The following is a 22,298-nucleotide window of genomic DNA, read 5'->3' as shown; positions in this document are numbered from 1 at the left end:
CATTGTACTAATCACAGAAAGTGAAATGATGATAATAGTAGTCTACATATTGGTCAGGGATGGGAAACTCCAGTCCTTAGGGGCCTGATTGGTGACACATTTTTCCCCCAGTTTTAGCTCACACACACCTGACTCCAACAATCAACTAATCATGGTATTCTGTTTAGAATACAATTAGTTTAATCTGGTGTGTTAGCTAGGGCTGGGAAAAATCAGTCCCCCTCTGACTGGATTTGCCCATCCCTGATATAGATGATCAATTAGTTAATTGATGACAATTAATTGACAACAATCCCAGGGCTCTGATGAAAACCTTGACCGGTCACCCAGGAGCCTGGACCTCCACACCCGCCCACCCACCCAGGGCAGGATCCGGAAGGCTTCTTGATCTGCCCTACCTCTGAAGCTGCTGGAGATGGCCACTTCACAACTGGAACCTGCCCCACGCCTCTGGAGGCCCCCCTCCTCCTGCATGCTCGGCAAGGCAGGGAAGTGTGAGGCAACCACTTCCCACACAGCCAGGACCCCCCCCCCTCCTTGGTATTGATGCCGTTGGCCAAAGAGTCAACCAAGACCTTACAGAGGAACCATCACAGCCCGGGCCCCAACTGACTAGACCAGACCAGAGCTGACCAGACCAGAGCTGACCAGACCAGTGCTGAAGGTCAGGAAAAAAAGCACCAGCATGAACAAATCACTTCATAATGACTTTGAGATAAAGGATGAGATCTTTCTGACAGGTTTACTCTGAAGTTCTCCGTAAAGTCAATATCTGTGTTTCCTATCTGGCCTCATAACCTTGGTGTGTGTTGATGGTACAGGGTACTGCACTGGTAGAATTAGTATTCTGAGCCTGTCGTTGAATCCTCAGACTTGGGACACGGGACCAGGGAGAAGCAGCAGGGATGGAGCTTATCAAATGAACCGTGTAGCAGAGCCGGTGAGAAGCCAGTCATCCCTGATATACAGGTAAGAGGTCCAATCACCTTCACACACACACACACACACACATAGAGAGAGATGTCAAATGGCACTCCGGGACACTTATTATATATTTCTCACCATCTCCTGCAGTCAAGAGGCAAATCCAAGTGGAGACGACGACAAAGTTAAACAAACAGCTCCATCCCCTGACCACCTCAATGTTTTTTTTTTTTTTTTTTAACACTATGAATAAATGTTATCGAAATGATTGCATTCAAGCTGTTAAATGGTAGTGTGTTCTCATTTATTTTAATCTACTCATAAGTTGACTATATCTCTTCTCACTGTCTGTGTATCCTCCATGAACAAAGCCTATTGGGCCTACGGACTATTCAAACTTTGCATTATAAATGTGAATTAGTCAGTTAGTGGCTAGACAAAGACTGCCTGCAAGTCATTTTCATAATCTGGAGTATTAATAGACTGGGTAAATTCATGACCGGGAGAGAGAGAGAGAGAGAGAGAGAGAGAGAGAGAGAGAGAGAGAGAGAGAGAGAGAGATAAAGAGGTAAATATGCAGGGATGATGAAACAGGGTAGACTGTTTTCAATTAGCCGAACAGAAATTACATTCAATGATTTTAATTAGTCTCCTCTCTTAGACACCGAGCACAATAGTGGTTTGACAGGTTACAATATAATAACCTACAGAGAGATGACAGGAAAGTATAATCGCAGCTTAATGTCAGTAACTTAGACATATGGAAGCAATAACCCGTTTCTATCGGCATGTATTTCATTTTCTTCTAAATTGTATTATATCTCACTTCACACTGACGTGAGTTTGCACAGACGTATTTGTGCCTGAGAGATATATTGGGTTGTATGTGGGAGGTTAACTTGAGTGTGCCGGTCTGTCCTCTATAGGCGTAGATGAGGGGTTTTGGCACCATCAAATGAAACGATGACAGGCTGAGTGTAGTGCTCTCTGTCTCCCTCTGTCTCTGTCTTCAAACAACAACCCAACATTCCAGCCAGAGAGCGAGTGATGAGGGAGGGATGAAGGCAGGTGACCGGTGGGACGGTGACCCTTGTCCTTCACTTATAACCTCCCTCTCTCTCTCTCTCTCTCTCTCTCTTTGTTTATTTCCTCTTCCCTGGCCACACACAAAGGCAGCAACCTCACCACTCAATAAATGTTTCCTTTATATAATGTGCAGATTTTTTTCCAAAGTACAATCCACATTACTACTAAAAAGCAAACTTACCGTCATTTGTTAGAAGTATAGTTTAGCTTTCTAAATGTTTAAAGGTAGACAGCGCTAGGACGTAGCTGCAGAAAGTAACCAGCGGGTCAATTAAATAGTAAATAGTGAGTCAATTTCCACGACAACTAAGAGCATTTGAAGCAAGTTGATTGACAAAGTCATGAACAATTGGAAGAATTGAAGGAACCACATTTGGACTATGATAAAAAAATATATATATATGCCTCTTGGGTCAAAGGGATAGCTTGAGGGTTAAGTCTCAAAACAGGTTCCATTGCACCCTTCCTTCAGTTCCTCGTGGGTCTATATACCATTCTGTCGTGGCTGCCTTCTTTATGCTGAGACTAGTTGCTCCACTGGGTTCAGGGTTCAGGGGTCAGACCTGAGGTGGTGCTAGTAACTGGTCCCGGGGTAAAGCCAGGATTAAAGTGATCTGTCTTGATTGTGTTGGACTAGCGGCATGGCCCCTGGCCAATGCCACTAACAACCCAGGCTAAGACATTTACCAAGACAGACAGGCTCACAATTAACCTTTCAACTCTTCCCAGTTCACCTGTATAATCATAGCCATTATAGCTAGCTGTATCTTAGGGCATCATTCAAGGAGACGGGAACACAATCACATCTGAAGTTTAAAAAAACAACTTTTTATACCATGTTTACTCTGTCAACGTTGACATTGGTGGGCTGTAAATATGGTTCCTGCAATTTACATTCTAAAACTCTTTCGACAACAAGCCTAAGCATAAATTCTATGCCCATACAATATGTTAAAACATTTCCAAATATGCAGTTTTGCGTGTATTATCGGCAGCAAGCAACATGATGGTTATAACCCATAGATTCAATCAGATCCGGCGTTAACCGGCGATAGCTGACACCGGCACAGCTGATGTTTTGGCCGTTGTCGGATGTGCCACTACATTGCAGCTGTCAAATCGCTGCGCAGCTGCTCTTGAGATCATTGTCATGAAGCCACACCTGTCCCGCCCGTATTAGAAATTCAGAACGAGAAGACGGAGCCCATATAGAAATAGTGATGCTCAATCTGAAAATCATTAAACGAGGTAATGAGGATTTCTATCAGCCCGAATCGAAGTGTAGATTGCATCTCGCGTTCCAGGGTTCAAACTTGTAAACAAGACTGCAGAGGATTTCTCTGAAGGTGTCCGTGCAGCCAATGGCAAAGTCCACTTTAGGTACAATGCCAGGAGCCGCTTGTACATTTTCACCACCGGCACCGCCAAAACAACCACTATGCGGATGTCGGCTAAAGCAGATCTGATTGAACCGAGACCTACATTTTCTCTTAAATCACTTACTCTTGTGCCCAAAGGACTGTGCCCTGTATCGTCTCTAAGGGGCAAAACAGGAGATGGTGAAGTTGGACTGCCCTTCTCGTTGGACTTTGTGTCGCTCTTGTTAAGGTGTGAATCATGAAAGAAGCTTGTGGGACCTTGTTCTCGCCTGTTGTGTTCTGTTGTTGTGTTGCCTTCTGTTGTTGTGTTGTGTACCTTTCGGACACCTTCTGCGGTCTGACCCTCTCTGCCCTGCAGTTGACGCTCACGGTCAGCACACACACACAGACAGACACACACACACAAACACACTCACTCGCTCACACAGGCACGCACACACATACTACCACGCACATTTAAACACATTATGTAGCCACACAGAGCACACACAACAAACACCAACAGAATAATGTAAGCCTCAGAGTGACTACACAAACACATGTCACTTGGACTGCATCATTTGAATTGTCACCAAAACCACACAAACACGATGGCCACTTGCACGTTGGAGAAGTGTGCTCTTCACGGATGAATCCCAGTTTCAACTGCACCGGACAGATGGCGTGTATGGCATCATGTGGGCGAGCATTTTGCTGATGTCAATGTTGTGAACAGAGTGCTCCATGGTAGTGGTGGGGTTATGGTATGGTATGAGCAGGCAAAAGCTGCAAACAATGAACACATTTGCATTTTATCGATGGCAATTTGAATGCACAGAGATATCGTGACGAGATCCTGAGGCCCATTGTCATTCATTCGTGCCATTCATCTACCACCATCAAGAAGGACGACACAGTACACATGCATCAAGTGGAAGAAATACATTTGCAACATACACACAGTAAAACTCTGTTCCTCATGTTGTGTGTAGACCGGCCTTATTTGTGTTCAAAGGGGCTCATTTATAATTTCCATAAAATACTGTATGTAAAAATGTGTCCTTCCAATTTGTTCAGTTCAAAGCAACAAACATCAATAGTGATGCACACCTTGTTTCATTTGTATTTGAAGATAAACATGATTCATTCCACCCATTTTTTTATTATAAACATTTGACATAAAAAAAAACGATTAGCGGTTTTATTGATGAATGTGATCTAGCAGAGGTAAATAGCATACATGGTTAATATTTGCCATCTAAATCGTTTGTAATTTATATAAGTCAACATGTAAGTATTATTAATGATATCACCCATTTACACACAATACGCCATAAGGATGAAGTGAAAACATGTTTTTAGAAATGTTTGCAAATGATCACTTAATATTCTTTTCTGAATTCTTCAAGCTCTGTCAAATGCGTTTGACCATCGCTAGACAACCATTTTTCAGGTCTTGCCATACATTTTCAAGTAGATCGACGTCAAAACTGTAACTCGGCCACTCTGGAACATTGACGGTCTTCTTGGTAAGCAACTCCAGTGTAGATGTGACCTTGTGTTGTAGGTTATCGTCCTGCTAAAAGGTGAATTCCTATCCCAGTGTCTGGTGGGAAGCGGACTGTACCAGGTTTTCTTCTAAGATTTTCCATTAGCTCCTTTCCGTTTCTTTGTTTTTGTTGTCTGTGTTTGTTTCAGCTGAGCTATCATGTCAACACATTCAGAGATTGATCAGCTTCCATACTAATTTGCGTAGACTACCTAAATAACACCGTGTAGTTTCAATCTTACTTTTCTAACAGAAGCTGTTTCTGAAAGTAAATTCAGAGTGAGGTTGGGTTTATGTAGGCTACATTGACATCTGATTTGCCCAAAGGACACCATCATTCCAATGGGAAGGTATACTATCATTCAACCATGGTTGATTGGATCTTTGGAAGTTTAGAAGTAGTTACCATGAGCCCAAAATCGGATGTCAAATTCATGATATCTATAATAAACTTGTACCTTTGGATATTGTCGTTTATGTTATTCATTATGTACACTGAGTATACAAAACATTAAGAACACCTGCTTCTTCCATGACAGACTGACAAGCTGAAAGCCGTGATCACTTATGTCACTTGTTAAATCCACATCAATCGGTGTAGAGGAAGGGGAGGAGACAGGTTAAAGAAGGATTGAGACATGGATTGTGTGTGCCATCATTCAGAGGGTGAATGGGCAAGACCAAAGATTTCAGTGCCTTTGAACTTTAAATATAACACAATAGATCTGGCAAGAGAAAGGCCATAATGTATTATTCCATTGCAGGTGTAATTTCAATTTTGGCCACTAGATGGCAGCAGTGTATGTGTAAAGTTTTAGACTGATACAATTAACCATTGCATTTCTGTTAAACATTTTGTATCAAGACTTCCCAAATGTGCCTAATTTGGAATTGTAGTGTACAATGCACTGCTGAAACACCTGGGTTGTATAAGAATAAACAATAGCAAGAAAAAGTATGTGAACCCTTGGATTCAATAACTGGTTGAGCCACCTTTGGCAGCAATAACCTCAACCAAACGTTTTCTGCAGTTGCGGATCACACCTGCAAAACGATCAGGAGGAATTTTGGACCATTCCACTTTACTAAACTGTTTCAGTTCAGCAATATTCTTGGGATGTCTGGGGTGAACTGCTCTCGATTCCTGCCACAGCATCTCAAGTCGGTCAGGACTGACTGGGCCACTCCAGAAGGCATATTTTCTTCTGTTGAAGCAATTCTGTTGTTGATTTACTCCTGTGTTTTGGGTCCTTGTCCTGTTGCATCACCCAACTTCTGTTGAGCTTCAATTGGTGGACAAATCGCCTAACATTCTCCTGAAAAATGTCTTCATAAACTTGAATTCATTTTTCTGGCGACGATAGCAAGCTGTCCAGGCCCAAGGCAGCCCTAAAACCATGATGCTCCCTCCACCATACTTTACAGTCGGGATGAGGTTTTGATTCTCCACCACAGTGTTGTGTGTTCCTTCCAAATAACTCAACTGTAGTTTCATCTGTGCACAGAACATTTTGCCATTTTGACTTCTTCCGTGGTGTCCTCCCACGAACACCATTCTTGTTTATCGTTTTATGTATCTTAGATTCGTCAACAGAGATGTTAGCATGTTCCAGAGATTTCTGTAAGTCTTTAGCTGACACTAGGATTCTCCTTAACCTCATTGAGCATTCTGCACTGTGCTCTTGCGGTCATCTTTGCAGGACAGCCACTCCTAGGGAGAGTAGCAACAGTGCTGAACTTTCTCCATTTATAGACAATTTGTCTTACCATGGACTGATGAACAAGGCTTTTAGAGATACTTTTGTAACCCTTTCCAGCTTTATGCAAGTCAACTATTCTTAAACATCTGCGATCTCTTTTGTTCGAGACATGGTTCACATCAGGCAATGCTTCTTGTGAATAGCAAACTCAAATTTTGTGAGTTTTTTTATAGGGCAAGGCAGCTCTAACCAACCTTGTCTCCTTGATTGGGACTCCAGGTTAGCTGACTCCTGACTCCAATTAGCTTTTGGAGAAGTCATTAGCCTAGGGGTTCACATACTTTTTTTTCCAAACTACACTGTGAATGTTTCAATGATGAAAAATACAACAATTTGTGTGTCATTAGTTTAAGCACACTGTTTGTCTACTGTTGTGACTTAGATGAAGATCAGATCAAATTTTGATGACCAATTTATGCAGAAATCCAGGTAATTCCAAAGGGCTCTTATACTTTTTCTTGCCACTCATCATTTGAATTTCATTGAATGGTGTTAAAGGGAAAACTCCATCCAGAAGCTATATTTTGGTACTTGTTTCATTAGTCCATTGTTGACACTGCCCCAAAATATTTTGCTTGTCAGCAATCAAGTTTTCAAGACATGTCACTTTCAAAATACAGAAATCGTCGTATGATCGTATGATATGACACTGCGTTTTGCATCGTACAATGGAAAATGCATCATACTCTTATGTACTTTGAAAGTGACTATAAAACATTTTGGGACTATGTCAACCAGTGGTGGAAAAAGTGCCCAATTGTCATACAAGTAAAGATACCTTCATAGAAAATGACTCAAGTAAAAGTGAAAGTCACCCAGTAAAATACTACTACAGTGAAAGTATTTGGTTGTAAATATACTTAAGTATCAAAAGTAAATGTAATTTCTAAAATACTTTAAGTATATCCAAAGTATAAATCATTTCATTACATTTTTGAAAATGTACCGGTAGCCAGGGGCACAATTCAATTGACAAACTAGGCATGTGTTTAGTGAGTCAGACCAGGGATCTACTCTTGATAAGTGTGTGAATTAGACCATTTCGCTATCCTGCCCTGCGAAGCACTCAAAATGTAATGAGTACTTTTGCGTGTCAGGAAAAATGTACAGAGTAAAAGTACATTATTTTCTTTTAAAATGTAGTTAGTGAAGTACAAGTTGTCAAATATAAATAGCAAAGTACAGGTACCCCAAAACTTAAGTAGTACTTTCAAGTATAATTACACCACTGATGTCAACAATGGTGGATGAACAAAAACTCAGGAGTGAGGACCAGATTTCAATGTAACCCTTAACTAGTTGCTTGAACACACCTCCTTAGCAACTCAACAAGCACCAGCTGCTAACCATTGCCAATCAGCCTCCTATTGTTTACAACACTTACCTAGTTTCCCTGAACTTTGCTCCTCAAACAAGCTCCAGCTGCCACTAACTGCTAATCAGCACACACACCCGTTCTTAATCACCATCTCCAGCCTATTTAAACCCAATCAAAGAGGCATTCCTCCTCTGTTTAGTGTTGCATCCCTCCTTCTCCCATGTCATTCTCCTTTTACATAGGTTCCTTCAAGGATCTGCTGGGGGGGGGGGGCACAGCAGCAGCCGCCTTACCACAGCAGCCTTACCACAGCAGCCTGAAGGTGATGTCTACCTGAGACTCCAAGCAGCAGGGGTATCAAACACATTCCATGGAGGACTGAGTGTATGCTGATTTTTGTTATTTCCTTTCAATTTGTGTCCAATTAGGACCTAGACACCCAGGTGGGGGGAGTTCCTAACTAATCAGTGACCTTAACTGATCAATCAAGTACAATGGATGAGTGAAAACCCGCAGACACTCGGCGCTCCATGGAATGAGTTTGACACATATGCCCTATAGAGTCAACTCCCCTGGATCCTTCATCTGCAGCCCTTGGCTTCATCTGGTCTATTCATATTCTCAATATTTCCTCAATAAATATGCTAAACCCATTCCAATTTCTGGTCCTTACACTTCTGAATACACTTTAAGCTGATCAATTACATTGACACATTGTAGGGTTGCAAAATTCTGGGAATGTTCAATAAATTCCCTGGTTTTCCATAAATCCTTGTTGGACGATTCTGGATTTCCTGTTTATTGCTGTTCTGATTCTGGGAATCCTCTAACCAGGATTTCTGAAAAACCAGAGAATTGAAATGAAAGTCGCTGGAATTTTGCAACCCTAATGCAATGTAAGCGGATAAATTTTGAGCAGAGAGACTAGCGATACTGTATCAGCTGACATTTAGAAAAGGTGATCTTGTACAATGGTGCATGGGGCATAAATGGCACACAGCACCTTGCTATTTTTTTTGTTGAAAGTAGCTAACTGCTTTACAATACCCTATTTCTGACGATTTGTCCTATGCGTGGGTTGTGTAAGGACAATGAAACTGTAAGACTGACAAACTTCTCAACATGCTCACAACCTGCCATTGGATACAAAACACTTCAAGAATTGTGCATTTCAAGTTTTAGTTAAGTACAGTATAGAAAATCATAACGCATTCTACTATTCTTACCAACCAGGACTTCAAAATATAACATTTTTGAAATGTGCATCTTGTTTTTTTGCCTTTGGATTAAATGGTAAATGGTGAGCCCTATCCTCATCGGATGTATTGGTGACGAAACCAAATGTTCTCATGGTATTTCACGGAAAACTTTGATTCTGCATGAATGACTGAGGGGTGAACCATGTTTGAAACCCCGAAGCAAAGTCAAAGGTTCTGAACATAAGACAGGGACCATCTACAAGTGTTATAAGTTTGACGTTTTGTACTTTAGAGTTTAGAAAATATACCACCTACACCTGAAAAATGTGCCAAAGTGATTGAAAGAAACTAGCCCTATAGATAGGATGCCAATTTCACAACACTAACAATATGCCTTTACCTCTGAATATATGAAGATGTGCAAACTCACAATCCTGTTCCAATTGGTTGCCTTAAGGATCGCACACGTCGCACCAAATGTGGATCTAGTATCCGTCTTACCGGTCATTCAGGCTGTGTTTCCAGGGACCACTCGCTGGAAACGCCTGCTGAAAATGCTCATGCGATTCTACGTGTAAAATTGGTGCCCACTCAGTTCGAAAATAACACTCAGAGGTGCTAAGTACTCTCGGACAGCGAACGCTCTTGGTGTGTCTGAGCCCTTACGTTGAAATCCCCCCAAAAATTACTCTGAGTGTGTGTCACAGGACGCTGCTGAGGGGAGGACGGTTCATAATAATGGCCCGGAACGGAGCAAATGGAATGGCATCAAACCACCTGGAAACCACATGGAAACCACCTGGAAACCACCTGGAAACCACCTGGAAACCACATGGAAACCACATGAAAACCACATGGAAACCACCTGGAAACCACCTGGAAACCACATGGAAACCACATGGAAACCACCTGGAAACCACCTGGAAACCACCTGGAAACCACATGGAAACCACCTGGAAACCACCTGGAAACCACATGGAAACCACCTGGAAACCACCTGGAAACCACATGGAAACCACCTGGAAACCACCTGGAAACCACATGGAAACCACCTGGAAACCACATGGAAACCACCTGGAAACCACATGGAAACCACCTGGAAACCACCTGGAAACCACCTGGAAACCACATGGAAACCACATGGAAACCACCTGGAAACCACATGGAAACCACATGGAAACCACATGGAAACCACCTGGAAACCACCTGGAAACCACATGGAAAACACCTGGAAACCACATGGAAACCACATGGAAACCACCTGGAAACCACCTGGAAACCACATGGAAACCACATGGAAACCACCTGGAAACCACCTGGAAACCACATGGAAACCACCTGGAAACCACATGGAAACCACCTGGAAACCACCTGGAAACCACATGGAAACCACCTGGAAACCACATGGAAACCACCTGGAAACCACCTGGAAACCACATGGAAACCACATGGAAACCACCTGGAAACCACCTGGAAACCACCTGGAAACCACATGGAAACCACCTGGAAACCACCTGGAAACCACATGGAAACCACCTGGAAACCACCTGGAAACCACCTGGAAACCACCTGGAAACCACATGGAAACCACCTGGAAACCACATGGAAACCACATGGAAACCACATGGAAACCACCTGGAAACCAACTGGAAACCAACTGGAAACCACCTGGAAACCACATGGAAACCACATGGAAACCACCTGGAAACCACCTGGAAACCACCTGGAAACCACATGGAAACCACATGGAAACCACCTGGAAACCACCTGGAAACCACATGGAAACCACATGGAAACCACATGGAAACCACCTGGAAACCACATGGAAACCACCTGGAAACCACATGGAAACCACATGGAAACCACATGGAAACCACCTGGAAACCACCTGGAAACCACCTGGAAACCACCTGGAAACCACATGGAAACCACATGGAAACCACCTGGAAACCACATGGAAACCACCTGGAAACCACCTGGAAACCACATGGAAACCACATGGAAACCACCTGGAAACCACCTGGAAACCACATGGAAACCACCTGGAAACCACCTGGAAACCACCTGGAAACCACATGGAAACCACCTGGAAACCACCTGGAAACCACATGGAAACCACCTGGAAACCACATGGAAACCACCTGGAAACCACCTGGAAACCACCTGGAAACCACATGGAAACCACATGGAAACCACCTGGAAACCACATGGAAACCACATGGAAACCACATGGAAACCACATGGAAACCACCTGGAAACCACCTGGAAACCACATGGAAACCACATGGAAACCACATGGAAACCACATGGAAACCACCTGGAAACCACATGGAAACCACCTGGAAACCACATGGAAACCACCTGGAAACCACCTGGAAACCACCTGGAAACCACATGGAAACCACATGGAAACCACATGGAAACCACATGGAAACCACCTGGAAACCACCTGGAAACCACATGGAAACCACCTGGAAACCACCTGGAAACCACATGGAAACCACATGGAAACCACCTGGAAACCACCTGGAAACCACCTGGAAACCACATGGAAACCACCTGGAAACCACCTGGAAACCACCTGGAAACCACCTGGAAACCACATGGAAACCACCTGGAAACCACCTGGAAACCACCTGGAAACCACATGGAAACCACCTGGAAACCACCTGGAAACCACATGGAAACCACCTGGAAACCACATGGAAACCACCTGGAAACCACCTGGAAACCACCTGGAAACCACATGGAAACCACATGGAAACCACCTGGAAACCACATGGAAACCACATGGAAACCACATGGAAACCACATGGAAACCACCTGGAAACCACCTGGAAACCACATGGAAACCACATGGAAACCACATGGAAACCACATGGAAACCACCTGGAAACCACATGGAAACCACCTGGAAACCACATGGAAACCACCTGGAAACCACCTGGAAACCACCTGGAAACCACATGGAAACCACATGGAAACCACATGGAAACCACATGGAAACCACCTGGAAACCACCTGGAAACCACATGGAAACCACCTGGAAACCACCTGGAAACCACATGGAAACCACATGGAAACCACCTGGAAACCACCTGGAAACCACCTGGAAACCACATGGAAACCACCTGGAAACCACCTGGAAACCACATGGAAACCACATGGAAACCACCTGGAAACCACCTGGAAACCACATGGAAACCACCTGGAAACCACCTGGAAACCACATGGAAACCACCTGGAAACCACCTGGAAACCACATGGAAACCACATGGAAACCACCTGGAAACCACCTGGAAACCACATGGAAACCACCTGGAAACATCCTGGAAACCACATGGAAACCACATGGAAACCACATGGAAACCACATGGAAACCACCTGGAAACCACATGGAAACCACCTGGAAACCAACTGGAAACCACCTGGAAACCACATGGAAACCACCTGGAAACCACCTGGAAACCACATGGAAACCACATGGAAACCACCTGGAAACCACATGGAAACCACCTGGAAACCACCTGGAAACCACATGGAAACCACCTGGAAACCACCTGGAAACCACCTGGAAACCACCTGGAAACCACATGGAAACCACATGGAAACCACCTGGAAACCACCTGGAAACCACATGGAAACCACCTGGAAACCACATGGAAACCACATGGAAACCACCTGGAAACCACCTGGAAACCATGTGTTTTGATGTATTTGATACCTTTCTGTTGATTTTACTCCGGTCATTACCACGAGCCCATCCTCCCCAATTAAGGTGCCACCAACCTTCTGTGATGTATGCGTGTGCATGTGCGTTTGAGGCAGGAAGGGATGGAGGGATAGCCTACATAGACATTCAATTGCAGGTTGTCCATCTGTTGTTAGCACATCATTTGATGCAGGTTAGGATTTTGTACCTGACTGCATAAGAGAGAGAACTATATGCGTTGCATTGTGCACTTATGGAAGGAGGTTAGCAACACGTTTTGGGAGGGAAATCATTTAGAAATTCATGCAGTGTGTGGGATTGACATCTCTGGAGCGTGTGAGGGAGAAAGGGAGAAAAAGAGGGAGGGGGTGAAGGGAGGATAGTGTTGGGACACCACACAATCTCTCTTTTCAATCACCTGCCTATATATATGTGCTGTGAAGGATACAGCGTCTGTGGCAGCCTGCTACCCCCCATTCCCAGACTTTCTGCTGGAGCACAACCACTGGTTGGGCTCAGAGAGAGAGAGAGAGAGAGAGAGAGAGGGGCAATGCTCACATCACAGGGAGAGGGGGAAGAGAAGAGGAAGAGGAGAGAGACACAGTCACAGAAGTGAAGCGACGTGACAGAGAGGAGAGACGCGTACTGCCTCTGAGGAAAAGCAAGGCACTGTACAAGTAGGCTTTCTCTCTCTTATCTTACACACAATGCACACAAATGATGCGTACAAAAAAAACCTCACAATACACATAATTACAGCTTAAATCAATGTTGCTTGTTTTATTGTGGAATACGGAAAATGTCAACACTTGATATTCTATTTTGAAAGGTTCACTTAGCCCCCCCCCCCAAAACAGTACTAAAACTACAGTATGTACAGTTGGTTTGACGAGTTGGAAGGATGATTTCATGAAATTGTTAAAGGTTCAAATGCTACCAAATATTATCATTTGTAATGATATGTCATTTGTTCAATCACAGATAAAAAAAATTTTTTTAAAAGGAATGTGTAAAAATGTTATGTGTATTATTAATTTTGCATTAGCCAGTCTTTTCTTGTGCGTTTTTGTCGTCAGCCTGATCCACCAGTGTGCTAGATCAGATGGCAGGGCAACAGATTAAACATGTTTCAGGAGCAATTTGACTGTTGCCTCTGTTTGCCATAGATTTTTTTAGGCTCACTTCAAAGTAAATAGGGAACCTGGTCATTTCCCTGTTGAAATAACCATCCAAAACTAGCCTGCAATACCACCCAGAGTACAGGACTGTCTTTCATCTCAGTGTCTCGCTCTGCTTGGACGAGTACATCACATATGCAGCCTATAAAGACCTGAAGACTCACTCAAAATGTACTGTAGGCACTGGACATTACGGCATGAAGACACCACTCACAAACGCGTTGTGTGTTATGTCACAGTGCAACGATTTAAGCTACATATTCAATCCCTCCTTCTTCCTCTCCACCTGTTGATTTACCACATTCAGAGCGACCGGGGGACAAAAACGTGAAACCTTTTTTCAAATCTGTATATCAATCTACCCACCTCTGTATCTCTTGCCTAAAGCATATTTGATTACGGGCAATCATAATAGAATTCTTCGAATAGTAGGCTATGATTGGGGGGTCACTAATAATCTCCTTTTCCTAATCGAAGAAATCATGATAGTCTCCCACATTAACTAGAAGAAGAGGGTAAAAAAAACAACATTTAAATCAATAAAGCCATCTGATTAATCCCACAGTATGCGTCAGTGCAGATGTGACACGGTTGAGTTTTGGATGAGCTGTAAAAGAGCTCCTCCGTTATTGCAATCAGAGGGTTTTCAGCTCTCGTCGAGGATCAGAAATAAGTGGCTGGAAGAACTCTATCAAGTGCATTGCAACAGCATTAAAGGGGAGGGATATCCGAGGCGCTGAGACCAAGTGAGTAAAGTGAGTGCAGGTAGTAAAGTGGGCGGTCACAGTATTAAAGAGACCGGACAAGGAAAAACATGACGTTTACACACACACTCACATCCCGCCTCCCCCCAAAAAATGAAAGAACATTCAGGTTAGTACATACATAGAGGATAAAGAAGAGAGATGCCCAACTAGGTGGAAAATCTGTCTCTCACCAGCAGGTGGCGCTTTTTCGTTGTTTCGCCCACCAAGCGAGGAGTTTCTGTATGGAGGACAATGAGTGTTTCGAATTTGGTCAACAACAAAAAATGAATGGCTTATTGATACGTGAGGTTTATTTGATTGAATGGAAGTTTCGTCATGCTGACGTTGTTACAAGTGTACTAATATAAGTAGGACACGTGACATCCTGGGCAACTTTGAGAAAAAAAATAACTTTTATCTGTTGTCTTGAGATGGCTTTGCATATTCATGGGATGAGGCTAGCAGCATAGCATCTCCATTGAATACAGGTGGTTGATGTCAACAACACTCATTGAGTATTCAAAAAAGGATTACAGTAATGGGATGCATCCACCAATCAAAGTAAGGATAGGCGGGAGCTAGACAGCCCACCGTGCCGCTTTGTGGACAACGTCTCCCATTGTTAGGGGCGGAGAGACATCTATCTTGTCAGTATATCCATAATCGTTGGTACATATTAAGTTAGCAGCTAATGCAGAAAGGGCTGATGAGGGTCATGGTTATGAACAGGTTGAACTCAGAAAATAAGTGAACTTCGATATTGGTTCAAGCCTTTTCTTTGCTATATCATACTGTAAGTGCTGATGCTTCCCCCAGTCTTTCTTACCTGCCACAACTTAGTGACTGTCTATGTTGTGTCGTAGGGGAGCAGTGTACTGAGATGGATCCCATCCTGGAGGTCCTGAGTGGGCCCAACACTACTGGAGGCCCCTCCCTGAACCACAGCAACAACCCCCTGGACATGTTCTCTGGCATGCAGCTGCTGCTGCGCTTCAAGCCCCTCTTCCTGCCCCTCTACTGCCTCCTGGTGGCTGTGGCCGGCATAGGCAACTCCATCCTGCTGGCCTGTATCCTGGCCGATAAGAAGCTCCACAACGCCACCAACTTCTTCATCGGTAACCTTGCGGCCGGCGACCTGCTGATGTGTCTGACCTGTGTCCCTCTGACCGCCTCGTACGCCTTCGACAACCGCGGCTGGGCCTTCGGACGCCCTCTTTGCCACCTGGTGCCGCTGCTGCAGGCTGCCACCGTCTTCGCCTCGGTGCTGTCCCTCACGGCCATCGCCGTGGACCGCTACGTGGTGGTGGCCCACCCAGTGAGGAGGAGGATCTCTGTCGGGGGCTGCGGCGCGGTGGCTCTGGGGGTGTGGGGGTTGTCTCTGGCCCTGGCTGCCCCTCCCTCCCTCCACACCCGCTACCTGGACCTGAGGCCCCGTGGGGTGGAGCTGGTGGTGTGTGAGGAGTTCTGGCCCAGCTCTGGCCAGCTCAGGCTGCTCTACTCCTGCTGTATCCTGGTAGCCTCCTACATGATCCCTCTGCTGTCAGTCAGCGTGTCCTACTGTGCCATCACAGTGCACCTGAGACGCCACACGCTGCCCGGAGAGCCCTCACACTGCCAGCAGCGCTGGAGCCAGAGGAGGAGGAAAACCTTCTCTCTCCTGGTGGCCTCTGTGCTTGCCTTTGCCCTCTGCTGGCTGCCCCTGCAGGTGAGCACACACACATGCACCGATGCGCACGCGCACACACACGCACAGGCACAATGCACTTTCCTGATAGCCTATCAACTTTCCTGTCATTTTTATATAATTGAGCAGATGTCTTTGAGAAAATATGCTGAAAAAGCATTTTAGGGGCAGTTACATCACCTAGGCTGTATGCAATCCTAATGTAATCCTAATGTAATCCCAATGTAATTCTAATGTAATCCCAATGTAATCCACTGTAATCCTAATGTATGTGACCCCTGAGCATGTGTATTCCTCCTCCCTCCCTACAGGTGCTGAACCTGCTGCTGGACCTGGACCCAGACTACCACATCGTGGACAAGCGCTATGTCAACGTGCTGCAAGTGTGCTGCCACCTGGTGGCCATGAGCTCCGCCTGCTACAACCCCTTCATCTACGCCTCCCTGCACAGCAAGATATGGCTGCACCTCAAGGGCTACCTGTGCCCTTGCCGCCGCCAGGGGCCACCAGGGGGCCAGCTCCTCTCCCGCTGCACCTCCCGGAACCCGGCCACCTGCCTCAGCCTGCTCTCTGAGGTCCCCGCCCCCGGGAAGGAGACCCCGGGGGCCGCCGGCCGAGAGTCCGACAGCACCCTCTGAGAACATCAGGAACCACAGCATGGTTTATAGATAGGGTTCAAAGGTCATATGCCATAGCAGCAGCCATTACACATATCTCATACACACAGTTAGAGACGACGTAGGAGCAGGGAGGAGGGGGAGAATGAGGAGAGGCAAAGAGACCGTGGGACAGGGGGGGGGTCAGGCTGCTCTGGAGATCGTCACCCCTCTGGGCCGTTCATTCTATTTGCCTTGGGTGTCACTACAGCAGCCCTGCTGCCCAGGACGATGAGCAGGGTCCCGCATCTTCTGTGAGGCAGAGCGTGTAAACACTGTTATGACCTTGGGCCGGGATGCAGCAGAGGCAGAGCGGCAAAGCGGCAGAGGGGGGTGATGACCCTGCTCTGAACTCCTCACTCTCCAAATGGATTACACACACAGGAAACAGAGGAGGGCAACAGGGCACAAACAGTCCGCAAAGATAGCTCACCCTTTTCTGTTGTTCCCTCGTTCTGCTGTGCCTTCGCCTGATTTTGACATGTTTCCTACTTTCTCTCGATCCCTTTTTCCGATTCATTTCAATGCATGTAGCTTTACTTTTATTTTGTCTTTCTCTCTGCCTGGGCCATATGGAGCGATTCCCCAGCTCAGTGCTAGTTAGGTGTGTTGGAGTATCTTTGAACAGGTGTTGTTCCCTGCAGGATTTCCCTGCAGTCTCAAACCCAATCAGCTCCCCGGAACTCAATTAATCCGAAGCAAAGCGCTATCTGTGCAGTCACCCACAGTGATATTATGGCTGCCATGTTGACTGACAGCCCAGGAACAGCACCCGGTCTGCCAAATGTACCTCACATTTGGATTCGTTTCTTATCTGTTGCTGAGTAGCGCAACTAGAACGCAACATACACTTTTTAACCCATTGTTATGCCACTTGAGCCTAATAAAATGGATTCATTCCCAGTGGCCCTTTCTGTTGGTGTCTGTGAATTGCTGTTATGTTCTGTTAAAAACGTTAGTTGTTTTCAAAGTGAGTTTCTCCCCCCCCCCCCAAAAAAAAAACTGATGTTGCACAAAAGCTCCTGCCATCTGATTTCCCAGTGTGTCTCAACCCCAAATCATAACCCTGTTGTCATCTTTTGACAACACAATATATAGCGATGGTTACACTGAGTGAAAGCGAGCTTTCTAGCCGTGGTTTCAGTGGCTGTATCAGAGGAGGAAGAGTGCGTTTCTAACAGGGTTGGGCAGCGGTGTCCATGTCTGTCTAGTTCGCTGGGGTTCATGTAGCTGACATTCACAAGGCCTCTGAGCACGCTGTCACTGACTCACTCTAGCACACCACCCACAGTGTCAAAGTCCAACAAGAACACTGGGTTTGAATGGCTTTAATTGTGATCTGTATGGATGTTTGTGTACGACCAGATATCATCAATCTGACTTCAAAACAGACTGCCGCTGTTAAGTGTGAGCAAAATGTTGTTGTTTTTTCAATCTTCATAATCAAATATAATGGAAAAGGCACAGGGGGTTTTGAAAGAACCTCCTTTAAACAAATAGATAATGTAGGTTTTGAGTAATACACCGTGTCACACATACTGTACACACATCAGAAACAATTACTCACAGCGAATGCATGCCTGCAGTTTCACACATCCCTGTTACACACACACACACACACACACACACACACAGTGTTTCTGTTCATTCTCTGTAGAGGCACCTGTTCTACCCTGCCTTATTGTTGCCATCACCTTGGTTTCCTGTATGAGGTTCAGAGGCATCAAGGGAAGATTTTTTTTTTTTTTCAGATGTTAAATGAATTACTGAACAAAATGTTTAACCCCACATTTTCACATAATTATTTATAAAAAGATCTGTCAGTTGTATTTTGCAGAGAGGGCACAATGACTGGACCAGGAAAACAGTACATCCCCCCTCCCCCATTCTACCTAGTAAATGGTTCCTTCCAGGGTTAAATCAAATCAAATTGTATTAGTCACATGTGCCGAATACAACAGTGAAATGCTTACCTACGAGCCCCTAACCAACAATGCCGTTAAAAAAAAGAGTAAGAACAAGAAATAAAAGTAACAAGTAATTAAAGAGCAGCAGTAAAATAACATTAGTGAGACTATACACAGGCGGGTACCGGTACACCACAGAGTAAAGATTGGCTCAGCAGGACGCTAAATACTGTACTCTAGTGCAGTGGTATTCAACTCTGACCCTACGAGGTCCGGACCCTGCTGGTTTTCTGTTCTACCTGATAATTAATTGCACCCACTTGGTGTCCCAGGTCTAAATCGGTCCCCGATTAGAGGGGGACTATTTTTTTTTTTAATAATACAATTGAACTGGCTTCAAAGTCCAGAGTTGAGTTTGAGGGCTCTAGTGCATGCAGACAGTGTCGTCAGTAGAGGAGGAGAGAGCGTGTCGAGTGACAGACACGGCAGTTGATTTGATGTTAGTGGCCGGTGATGGCCAGGACTTGCAGGAGGTGTGTTTGTAAATGAATTTGATCAAGCCATGTAGACTATTGATTCCTTCTTGATAAATATATAAAGCAAAAATGTTTGATTGTTTCTCTGTTATTACTAGCCACCTAGCAATTTTTTCCAGCTAGCTATGGTCCCAATCTCCCAACCTTATAACCAGCTACCAAGCTATTTCAGGCTATCAATCAAGTTGGAGTAGCTTGTCTAACTATCTTAGCTGGCATGCCTGCTGGCTAGGTTGTTTGACTTCAAGAAAAGCAAGGAAATGCTAAAATGTACTGAACATTCACATTCCTCTTTTATCCAGATTTTTTTTTTTTTTTGCAGAGATGCAGAAAAAGCATATTTAGTTTCTTAAATCAATTTAAAAAAAACACCGGTCAGGAACATACTTAGTTTAAATGTGTTCTGACAATTTATGATGATATCAGATTATTTGTGTATTAATTATGATGCCATGATATGTGCCTGTATTGATGATGTATGTTATGATCCCATGTAAGGTGTTGTAGTTTGGATGTAATATCCTAGGCATGTTAGTGCAGTATGTTGAGGTGTGGGATTTACAACAGTCAAAATGACACCCTCATTGAAATGACAAATTGAACAGGTAAATAGGTATGCTGACTATGCAGAAAAAATATATATTTTTAGTAGGAATTAGGCATAATGATTATGGCTCTAGATTGCAGGAAGAAGCTGTTTTGGGTGTTTAAAAAAAAAAATGCAAAAAGCTCCAACTTACCATCCCCTCCATCCTCCGAAAATAATGTCTGCATGACGCACGCCCCTGATCCTGTTCGTTTGCTAATTAAAAAGACTGTGAAATCATACATGTGGGAAGAAAAAAAAATACTCTTGTTCTTTTTTTTTTGTCTATTTCATTCGTCAGGTTTTCACATACACACAGACAAAACAATGACATATACACATGCACACCCACCAATAGCAACGTGATGTAGCTATTTAGACCAGTAGCAGTGACAAATGCCACAGGAAGTGGCTCTTAACAAAGGGCAGAGGTGTGAGATGGACCAGTAATGCCATGGTGCTAAATGTGTGTGCATGCTAATTTGTTTACTTTATCCTATCTGGCAGCCATTACAGTAATGGGATTAGAAAGCCTGGATATAGCCTGTCTTTCCCAGGACCAGCAGGGCTCAACACACAACAACAGCAGTTGCAGCTTATGGAGATAAGTGTATAGTCTACGGATGAACCCTAGGGACAGAGCTCTCTCTCGCTGGCGCCAGCTCCCCAGATAAGTCTCTTCTCCCTGTGTGTGCGCGTGCATGTGTGGCATGTAGGGAGGGACTGAGTCACGTGACCTTTACAACACGGACATGCATTGCAATTAGGGCCATCACATCAAGTTAACCGCAGGATTTGCTGTGATTAATCGCACATTTGAAATGGTCTCGAATTGAGCTGTAATTTAATAAAAACATTTTATAGAAAGAGAAGTACAAGAATATTAGGCGAGTGGCCAATCCTCAAAATGAGCTTTGGTTTTTGAGATACCGCTGACCGGCGGACAACCGAACACATTTTAATGCAAAAGTGGTTCAATTAAATTAATAGATATTTTGATGTACTACATAAACTCATGTAACCCAATTTAACAAGCGCTGATATTGATAAAAATGTGAAATACAAGTCAGTGGTCTTCCCTTCATACACAAACAAACAGCATTGCGAAATCTTAATTCATCTTGGAAATATATACCTGTAAACACAGAAATATAATAGGTGGAAACATCAACTATGAATATTTATAATTAATGTAAGCTTGTCTTTTTGGTAGCTGAATAATAGACAACTTTCCAAGTCACATTTGCTCTCATTCAGTGCTGTATGGTCCTGCTGACAGAAAAATTGTGCTCTGGGACAGGTTTTTAATCAAGGATCTCTCTGTACTTGGCACCTTTCATCTTTCCCTCGATCCTGACTAGCCTCCCAGTCCCTGCCGCTGAAAACCATCCCCACAGCATGATGCTGCCACCACCATGCTTCACTGTAGGGATGGTGGCAGGTTTTCTCCAGACATGATGCTTGGTAAGATGGCACCGCAGACATGCCAGCTCTGTTTCTAGCTCCTAAGCAACAGTATTTTGTTTTTTTGTGTGTTACTTCTATAGCCCAGAACATTTTTTGTGTTATTACATAAAGTAACTTTTGGATTTCAAAGAGGCAGTAAGTAACTCACCAGTATTACAACTAGGAATACGACTTTCCGAATTCGATCCTTTGTTCGTACCCCGCAGGTCAATTTAACTTATCACAGAGGCTGCTCCAGTACGCCACCAGCAGAGAAGAGTTATTCGGAGTTGGTCAAGGTAGGAAACAAAACCTCCACTACAGGAGCCCGACAAGGATGCGTGCTTAGTCCCCTCCTATACTCTCTATTCACCTGTGTCTGCATGGCCACGCACGCCTACAACTAGGCCTGATTACCAACAATGACCAGACGGCCTACAGGGAGGAGGTGAGGGCCCTCGGAGTGTGGTGCCAGGAAAATAACCTCTCACCCAACGTCAACAAAACAAAGGAGCTGATTGTGGACTTCAGGAAACAGCAGAGGGAGCACGCCCCTATCCACATTGACAGAACTGCAGTGGAGAAAGTGGAAAGCTTCAAGTTCCTCAGCGTACACATCACTGACGATCTGAAATAGTCCACCCACACAGACA

The 22,298-nt window shown here is 44.5% G+C and overlaps 1 protein-coding gene across 1 annotated transcript; it reads left to right on the top strand.

Annotated features, from left to right (window-relative positions):
• Positions 1–15,602: 15,602 nt before the first annotated feature.
• Positions 15,603–19,683, top strand: LOC110503490 (prolactin-releasing peptide receptor). Its single transcript, XM_090219103.1, has 2 exons — positions 15,603–16,535; positions 16,826–19,683. The coding sequence occupies exons 1-2, from the start codon at positions 15,711–15,713 to the stop codon at positions 17,150–17,152; spliced, it is 1,152 nt and encodes a 383-aa protein (XP_090075229.1). The 5' UTR covers positions 15,603–15,710; the 3' UTR covers positions 17,153–19,683.
• Positions 19,684–22,298: the final 2,615 nt, after the last annotated feature.

This window comes from Oncorhynchus mykiss, chromosome 24 (assembly GCF_057628025.1).
Source record: "Oncorhynchus mykiss isolate SJ-2025 chromosome 24, ASM5762802v1, whole genome shotgun sequence".
In the NCBI taxonomy this organism is placed as follows: Eukaryota; Metazoa; Chordata; class Actinopteri; order Salmoniformes; family Salmonidae; genus Oncorhynchus; species Oncorhynchus mykiss.
Note: the sequence above shows the minus strand (reverse complement) of the source record. Positions and strands in the feature narration are given on the sequence as shown.